The 9,566-nt window shown below is 49.2% G+C and overlaps 1 protein-coding gene across 2 annotated transcripts in view; it reads left to right on the top strand.

Annotated features, from left to right (window-relative positions):
* The first annotated feature begins 302 nt into the window (after positions 1-302).
* The window catches only part of COL26A1 (collagen type XXVI alpha 1 chain), a 182,155-nt gene continuing 172,891 nt past the window's right edge, over positions 303-9,566 (top strand). For both annotated transcript variants that reach the window (XM_039849022.1, XM_039849021.1), the window contains exon 1: positions 303-630. In XM_039849022.1, the coding sequence (XP_039704956.1) occupies positions 473-630 (158 nt within the window). In that variant the 5' untranslated portion in view covers positions 303-472. The remainder of the gene's footprint in view (positions 631-9,566) is intronic.

Raw genomic sequence — 9,566 nt, 5'->3', positions numbered from 1 at the left:
GTGGGGATGAAACAACTTTGCCAGGTGAATTTGCCAGGCACGGAGTAGGGGGCTCCACAAGCATTCGCGGACCCGGAGAGGGTTTGATTGGGAAGGTTCGAAAGAGTGTGTGTGTGGGGAACCCAAGAGCAAAGTCTGGCTTTCAGGGCACGCGGCTTGCGGGACCCCCCAGCAGAGCTCGTACTCCAGCTCTGCGGCCGCGGCTGCCTCTTTGGCCCCGGACTGCCGAGGGTTAATGACAAAGCCCCACGCCCCCTTTGACGGCGCAGAGCCCACCTCACCGAATTTGAAAAGGCGGCCTTGGAGAGGCGTGGGCGCCCCCCAGACTTTTCTAGCTCGGACCCGGGCTCTGCTCGCTCGTCGGCTCGCTAGTTCTGCTCCCGGCGGGGGCCGCGGGTCCGGTCCGGCCGCGGGTGCGCCCCTGACTGTCCTCCCGCCCGGGACTCCGGGTCCCCGAGGGCGGCCGCGCAAGATGAAGCTGGCTCTGCTCTTGCCCTGGGCGTGCTGCTGCCTCTGTGGGTCGGCGCTGGCCACCGGCTTCCTCTACCCATTCCCGGCCGCAGCCCTGCAGCAGCACGGCTACCCCGAGCCGGGCGCTGGCTCCCCCGGCAGTGGCTACGGGGGCCGCCGGTGAGTGGCGAGGGGCGGTGGGGCCTGGAGGAGCGGGGCAGTCGAAGATTGGGGGCTGGGGATGCTGGAGTGAGGGTCGGGGTCTGGGGACAAGGACAGTGGAACTAGGGGGCGCGGAGGAAGCCCGAAACCTGGGAGGCACTCCAGGCTGTGGAGGACTGTGGGCTGGGGACGTGGATGGTTGGGGGCTGGGGACAAGAACAGTGGGGGCTGGGGGACGGGGGCGGAGGGACTGAAGGTGCGGGGCCCAGCCTTCCTGCTCTTCTCCTTGTTCTCCCAACCTTTGCCCCCTCGGCTCCTGGCTCTGAGTGGAGGTGGCTGAAACCTGCAGCACAGGCGCGGAGCGGGCAACCGTGGCTGGCTGGGGTTGGGTGGCTCGGTCCCTGGACGTTCACCGGCTCACGTGGCTCCAACGCGCTCACCTGCGCGGCGGCGGCTTTGTGTTGGGCAGCAGGTTCCCGGGTTGCCAAAGACGCGCGTCCAGGTCCCCCGCCTCTCCTGCCCGCTGCCCAGGGACACCAGAGGGACGATTCTGTCCGGTCTTTAGGGCTGGGACCGCGTAGGAGCCTCGGCGGAGGCTCCCCAGCCTCCTGGGGACGGGACGTGGAACCGGCTCGGATCAGATGGTTCCTCGGTGGGTGTAAGTAGGAGTCGGGTCACCCAGACCACGGTTCCTGGAGCCGCGGCGGCCTTCTCCGCCGGCAGGTGGCGCCCTGGTCACCGCTGAGACGTTTAGGGCAGCGTCTCCTCAACCCCGCGGTTGAATTTCCCCAGAAAACGCGTAAGCACGAACGTAAAAGTCGCCAAAGGCCTCCTTTGCGCCACTCACTCGAGTTTAACTTTTTGCCGTTTAATAATAATTACGACTCACATGGCCGTAACAGCTTTCTAGAACACACAATCTGCCTTCGTACCATCCATCTCTTGGTCCTGAAACTACTCCAGAGTTAGCTATTAGAGTATTATCTTACCTTTAACCGAGGAAACTGAAGCCCAGAGAGGGGTCTCCAGTTCCGTGACAACTCAGGACTTGACCTCATAATCCTGTGCTTTCTACAGCACCCCCACTCTGCTTATCATAGACAGACCTCAGTTCTTTTCTCCTTGTATTTACCAAACCAGGGAGGGCGACCAAAATGAATTCTGGCAATGTCTTATAGGAAGGAGACGGGATATTTTGTGCTGGGAAGAATGTACACTCAATGGCTGGATAGGGTGAGACACAGCAAAGCTTATGAAAGTGCTTCTGGAACACTTCGTATGTGATTTTATTTCCCTCTTTCTGTTTGGAAATACTTACCCAAAGCTTCTATTAGTATTATTCTCCAAACACCCACAGTAGTGTGGCCTCTGCACACTTCCATATGAGAATAGTCTGAAAAACAAGCTTTTCAAGTTGCAGAATGATATGTACAGCGTGATCTCACTTATGAAAAAAAAAATGCTGATCTATGTCTAGGTATATAAATGCCTAGAAAGAAAAAAGTTTGTTGGAAACCATTTTCCACAGTTACCTATATGAAGAAAGCTGGGGCTGTGGTGGCGGGGAGGGGAGAGGGTAAAAGAGAATGTCCATTTTTTTCTTACGTCTGCTTGTGTCTTATTTTCATGTTTTACAAGAAGCGTATTCTCAGGCATTACTTTCGTAATTTAAAAGTGTGGGAAGGGGGCAGGTGGGGCAGGGGGAAAGGCTCCTGAAGCCTTGAATACATGCTCTGAGAGGAGCCAGAGGTGAAGTCCATGAAGGGAGTGAGTGAATGGGGACAGAATTTCTGGTGTTTGGTGGGCGGGAACTCAGGGACCTCTGCAGAAACTTGGAAGGGATTGTTTTAGCACAAATAAAAAGAGGCCCAAACAAATGTGGTAATCTTCCAGAACTCTTTCCATCTAGATGGGAGTAGGGAAAAGGTATAAATAGGTTCAGGGAGGATCTGGATGAATTTATGGAAAATAGATTCCCAAATAGGATACTAGGAGGTGTTAAGGCTTGGGGCAGTGTCCAGATTCTTGAGATTGATGCTCCTGAGCATAACTGAGCCCTTTCATACAAAGCTCAGAGTGGACATTGCAGGCTTGAGCTGGCCTGGTTGCACATGTTCCTATGTCTTATGAGCAATCAGTCACAGGTGGTCCATAGCTTTGAAATTCAAGAGCCTCAAAAGCAGAAGGCTTGGGGACAGCGTTTAGAATGGTGCACTTCACAGCTTTGGCTCCATACATGTGTTTACAGTGGCTTGGTCTCAGTCGATGGGAAAAGTGACAGAGCTGTTTTTGATAAATAGTCTTCCTTTATTTCATGGTATTGTACTTATCGACATCTGGTTTTTGGATGTGGTTTGTATTCTGTGTGTGTGTGTATGTGTGTGTGTGTGTGTGTGTGTGTACCTGTGCCCACCCTTCAGAGCCAGGTGACATGTACTGGAGGCATCTTGCCTTACCCAGAGGAGCTCTTCTCTGGTCACTTCTGTCAGAAGCCCAGGGTGGACTCCTTTGTTTAAGCTATTTTGGCAAAAGAAGAGGACCCCAATTCCTCAGCAGCCTGTTTCTAGTAGAATCTTGCAGCCCTGCTATGGGCCACTAATGATTTTTGTCAGTCACATAGCTGAGTTCAGATGCTGAATAAAAGCTGAAGGGCAATGCAACATTAATTGGCCAGAGGACTGCACTAAGGACTGAGCCCCACAACTCTCTGCCCCGGTTCTTCTATTCTACCCTCGTAAGGATAATAATACATTTGTATCACTCTTTAAAGTATGCAGATCACACTCACTTCTTTCTCCTCCCTCCCACAGATCTTTATCAGGGGTCTTGTCTTTTGTCTTCTCCTCACCACTATATCCAACTCAAAAGGGTCCAAAACAGGAGCTGGTGATCAGAGCCCAGGACATGAGGAGTGAGATCAGAGAAGGGCCTGTACCCCATCCCTGGTGCATATCTCTCAGCTGGAAGAAGGAGGAGTTTTAATTTGGATAAAAGATAGAGTTTTAATATTAATTCTTGGAGTGAGAGTGTTCTTCTAACTGAGAGAAACCAGAAGAACTGTGGGGCCTGCTGGATTTCAGGAGAGGAAAGGAATACATCCAAAGAATAGGTCCGTGAGCCAGGGGACAAAGGACAACGTTGCTTTTTGCTATTTCCCTGAAGAATGGCACTCATTCCATAAACCACATACTCCTGTACAGGCCTGAGGACAAATGGAAGCCACATACTGCAGGGCTAAATATCTACAGGCTGTGAATCAAGTGAACGATGCTTGAATAAGTAGGTTCTATTCTCCAACTTTGATGAATATACCTTTGCAGTGATCTGGAGAGCCAGGTTCAAATGAGGAATTCTTAGATGCTTTAGAATTTTGCTCTGAAATATGGCAGCAGGGGGAGAGCTGGGCCTGGCCCACCCTCTAACCTGTATTCCTTCCACACTGTGAGGGGCCTTATGCACAGGCTTATGGACCCCCTCAACCTGAATGTCCAAGTTCAGTTCACACCCTTTGGCCTAGGAATGGGCACACTGGCTGTGGGGTCTGCTTGGAAGGATGGCCTGGGAGAAATGGCCCTGGAATTAGGCTCAGGGCCATTTGGGCAGGACACCTGAGCCCCCAGAAGGCAGGAGCCTTTGTGGGTACTTCCTCTCGGCCCCCTAGACTTGTCATCTTACAGGAGGGGCACAGCTAGAGGAGGCCAGAGCAGAGCCCTCTCAAGTGCATGGCCCAGGGCAGGGCCTTTCTATGGGTCTAAGGGCTACTGCTCCTCTCACCATAGTGGGATGGGGCTTCCAGCTCTGCCCCTAATCCATAATATGGACTTGCACATAGTCCTTAACCTTCTTGAGCCTGTTTTCTGGTCTGCATGATGAATACCCAATGGAGACCAGGATTTCGGAGGGCATGTATGCGAGGCACCTGGAGCAGAAAGGAGGGCACAGATTGACTTTGCAAAACACAGCTCTGACCTCATTTCCCTGGCTTGTACCCTTCGGCAGTCCCCACTGTGATCAGGAGAGTCCGAGCTGCTTAGCCATGTGTGCAGACCCTTCTCCAGCTGACACGCCACCCACTGGCCCCCTATGCTACAGGCTGCCTCTTACTCTCCATTCCAGCTGACCAGCTCCTCCTGGCCGTCATCCAGGTGTGCTGAGTGCTCTCGCTCTGGGTCACACTTTTCATGATGCTAATACCAATGAATGAGAGTTTCTCCTGAACCCTCACCTGAACCTGTCATTCTCACCCCTTTAGGATGCCCATTCCCTCCCCATTCCTCCCCCATTCTGCCATTATTCTGGACACCTGGATGTTCAGGTATATGGCTCACCAATGCCCAGTGTCACATTTCTAGGCCTTTCCCTCTCCTTTCCTGCACCTCAGCCACTTTCCTTGGTCTCTCCCTAGTTCTTGCTCTTCTGTAGGAACCTCGTACCTTGATATCTCAATATCTTAAACTCTGAACTCAAGCCTTTTTGCCCTCATCTCTCATTCCCTCACTCACATGGCTGATTCTCTTCTTTGCTCTCTGTCAGCCTGTCCTGTCTTCATGGCCTTTCCAATCTAACTTGCATCTTGCTGACATCTTCAACTTCCTTTCCTCTCGACCTTCTCTCCCAGCTGCCTAGAAAGCCCCCACCCTCCACCACCACCCGAGGAAGTCCTCCTGCTTTCTGTGGAGGGTCAGGAGGGCTGTCAGTCTGTTTTAGGAAAACCATTGCTTATCAGCAGTGCTAACCTAGCTGCTGTCTGATGGGACCTGTTTTAGTTCTATAGTGATCTGTCTGTCTCCTCCACACTGCTGGCTGATGGACCTTTCTCAGCTGCCATAGAGGCCTCTCCCCTGGTTTAAATCCTTTGGTGGCCCACCATCTCTTACATCAGCTTGGCAGAGAAGTTTCAGCTCTTAGGTCAACTCTCAATTGATAAGAGCTACCCAGGCCAGTGTGTCAAGAAAGATTCTGAGGTAGAGTCTGGGCTCAGTGAGGAGTGCCTGGACAGTCTAGTGATGTCACTGTGAGTGTGAGACAGGGAAGTGGAGGCAAGTGTGTTGTGTTTGCAGCCCAGCCTTCATGATACAATCCACCCTTTCTGGCACTACCTATAAAGGCTGCCCTTTTAAAGCCTATCTCTGTCTTTCTATACCAGCTACATGGTATTCCTTATTTCTCTCACACCTCTGTTTCTTTGCATATGCTATTTCATTTGCTTGGAATGCCTTTCCCTGCTGAGTTAGATGCTCTCCTGTGAGCACCTGGAACAGTCTGCGTATCTCTATATCGAGGTTTCTCAGCCTGGGTGTTTTTGACATGGTGGACCGGATAGTCCTTTATTGTGGAGCCATCCCGTGCGTTGCAGAATTTTCAGCAGCAGCCCTGGCCTCTACCCACTAAATGCCAGTAGCACACCCCCACCTCCCAACTGTGACAACCACAAAGACTGCCAGATACTGCCAGATGTCCCCCGAAGGGCAAAATCGCACCCAGTTAAGAATTGCTGTTCTCTCTGAAGCCGAACAGTTTGATTTGCGGGACATTTAAAAATATTGTATTAAAAATTTTTTCAATGGAGGTTTTCAAGTCTACACACAAGTGAAAGGTAAAACAAACCCTCATGGACCTTCACTGGAATTCGCCAACCATTACATTTTGCTGCACTTATTTCGCCCCCACCCCCAAATACTCGTGTATGTGGTGTGTGTGTGTACTATTTATTTTAAAGCAAATCCCAGACTCATGTTCATTTCACTGGTGATATTCAGGATACACCTGATTCCTTACCACCATACCATCACCACATCTAACAAATTCCCAGTCCTTCTTTACTACTACTGCTATTATTCCTTATTTTTTATTCTTTATTACTGGATCTAAAATCCAATCCGCATTCAGATTTCTCCAATTGTCCAAAAAATGTTTTTTATTGTTAGTTTTCTTAAATCTGAATCTAATCAAAGTCCACGTATTGGTTTCTGTGTCTCTTTAGTTTCTTTCAATGTAGAAGCATCCGCTCTCCTTAAAAAGAATGCTCCCCTCTCCCCTCCCCACCCCCATTACATCGACTTGTTAAAGAAGGCCAGTCGTCCTCTAGGATGCCCATGTTCTAGATTGGGCTGATTACTTCCAAGTGGTATAATTAATTTGATCTTCTACTTTCTGTATGCCTTCTATATTGGAGATTAGATGTAAAGTTATAATTAGATTTAATATCTCTTTTTGGGGGAGGCAAGAATGCTTCATAGTAGTTCCAGTTTATCATATAGTATTAAGACGTGTTATGAAGTGAATGTTGTGCTCCCCAAGATTCATGTATTGAAGCCTTACCCCCAATGTGTTGGCATTTGGAGGTAGGGCCTTTGGGAGGTGATTAGGTTTAGATAAGGTTAATGAGGGTGGGACCCAATGATGGGATTAATGTCTTTATAAGGAGAGGAAGAAAGACCAGAAGTCCCCCCACCCCTACCCTTTTCTGTCTCTGCCATGTGGAGACACAGGGAGAAGGCAGTTATCTCCAAGCCAGGAAGAGGGTCCTCACCAGGAATGGAATCTGCCAGCACCTTGACCTTGGACTTCCCAGCCTACAGATCAGAGAAAAATAAATGTCTATTGCTGAAGCCATCCAGTCTATGGTATTTTGTTATGGCAGCCCGAAGTGACTAATATGGGAGGACATGATATTTTTATCTATTAAACATTCACCAGAACACCACTGTCTACAGGTTTCTCCTTCTATCTCTCTCTTTTCCTTGCAATTTATTGGGTGAAGAAGCTAGGCCTGATAGAGTTTTCCTCGTTCAGGAGTTCGTCAACATGTTCCTCTGTCCTCAGTATTTCCAAGAATCTAGAAATTGGATAGAAAGGCTTGATTAGATTTTGGTTCCTTCTCCTTTTCCTCCTCCTTCTCCTCATATTTCTCCATTATTATTATTATTATTATTTTGTCAAAGTGACTTCTTTCGTTGTGTAGTTGTCTTCCATCAAGAATCATCTCAGGAATCCCACAAAGTCTCATCATCTCTCTCTTGTGTTGATGATCTTTGCCTATGTTATTATTTCATTAAGGGTTGTAGAATGGTCCTTTTTTTGGTGGGGGGCTGGCTATTTATTTTTTTCTTGGTGCAAAGCACACAGTTATGGGTGTCAGGAAAGCTCATGTGTGGCTAGGACAGTAAAGAGTGAGACTCTCTCAGGCTCCTTTTTGGCGTTTTGTTGTTTTGATATTAAAGAATCTGACTCCTTCTGCTTGCTGCAGCCTGCCTTGTCTATGGGGCGGGATGGGGGGAAAGGGGTGCGAAAGAGCCTAGTGCCTCTGCAAGTCTGGTGGCTGGTGATAGCCACCCAGGATGGGGGCCAGCTATTGGTTTTCCTGGGCAGGCCACTAGGCTGCTTCCTGTGGCTTCTGGAGCTAGGTCATAGGTGATCATAATGCTGGAAGCCTGGAGAGATTGCGAGTGCTCTGGAGACTTCAACGCTGTGGCCATGAAGGGGAGAATGGACTTCCTGAAAAAGAGGCTCACCCACCAATGACCCAGCCTTGGGGAGACCAGGGTGGTGGGGATGGCTTCCTCAAGGTCCTTGGCATTTCCATAGGAGCTGTTACTGCAAGCAGAACCCAGGTGGCGCCGGTAGCACTCGTGGGTGGCCACCAGTGAGCCTCCGGAGGGGATGGCTGCCATGCTCTTGCTTGTGGGCTGGTGGAAACCTCGGCGGTGACCCCTCGTGGGTCTTGGTGCGTGATTACCGGTGGCGGGGACGGGGGAGCTAGGCCACAGAGCCCATTTGCAGAGGAGACCGCAGGAGGCTGCTCCATGACTGTGACGCTCCTGAAGGTCCTATTCTAATTCTGACATTTCTGTTTCATTTGATTACTGGAATACTTGTATAAATAATTTTCCCATTATCTACTATATGTAGGTAACCATGTTTTGAATTGGTTTTTACTTTACCTTTCCACTGTTTGGTTTTGCAAATGTAAGTGCGTGCATGCGTGTGTGAGCGTGTGCGCGTTTGTGCATTATCTGCTTCCCCCCTTCTTACACAGAGGTGGTGGAGCAGTTACACCGCCCTGCAGTTGGCCTTTTTGTTTTCCTTTACAATGTGCTATGGAGATTGCTCTATATCAGGGCATGGATACCTTCTGTATTCATTCCTTTTCTCACAATTTTAAAAATTATGTTTAAAATATACGTAGCAAAATCTACCGTCTTATCCATCTTTGAGTGTACGGTTCAGTGGTATTAAATACATTCATACTGTTGTGAAACCATCGGCACCATCCACATCCAGAACTGTTCATGTCTCCTGCATTCATTTTCACAGCTCCACCGTTCTGCGTGGTGTGAATGACTGCAGTTTATTTCGCTCATCCCTCTGAGAGACATTGTGTTGTTCCAACCTTTTGTGTTATGTATAATGTCACATGTTATTGTGCATAATGTGCATGAATACATTATTTTTGCAAGCGACTCTTTAGGATACATTTTTTAGAGTGGGTTTTCTGAGTGAAGGGTAAGTGTATACATACATAATTCTGCTAGTGTCAAATCACCCTTCAGAGGTGTTCTATCATTTGCATTCCCATCAGCACTTTTTCCAGGAGGTGCATTTTGAAGAAGCCGTTTAATGATGCTGGGTCAAAATGGCCTTATGTGGATGAGCACAGACTTCTCTTACCTATATCACCTGCAAGCTTGGGCCACCCCTGACATTTGCAGGGCCTGAGGCTAGGGTACAGATAAAGGCCCACGCACACTTACAAACTATTAGAGAAAATATATTCTGTCATTGACTTTGACAAGCACACCCTCTTACTGACCCAGGGGGCCAGGCTCACATTTAGAACTCCTGGCTTCCTTGAATTTTATTCTGGACTTAGCGGTTCAGGGAGAGCCATCCTTTACTTCCCTTCTTGTCCCATCTGACACCTTCCCTCTGGTACACAGATACTGTGGACACTC

This window comes from Pteropus medius, unplaced genomic scaffold, assembly GCF_902729225.1.
Source record: "Pteropus medius unplaced genomic scaffold, Ma_sr-lr_union100, whole genome shotgun sequence".
NCBI classification, from domain to species: Eukaryota; Metazoa; Chordata; class Mammalia; order Chiroptera; family Pteropodidae; genus Pteropus; species Pteropus medius.
The sequence above is the reverse complement of the archived record's forward strand: the minus strand, read 5'-3'. Positions and strand labels throughout refer to the sequence as shown.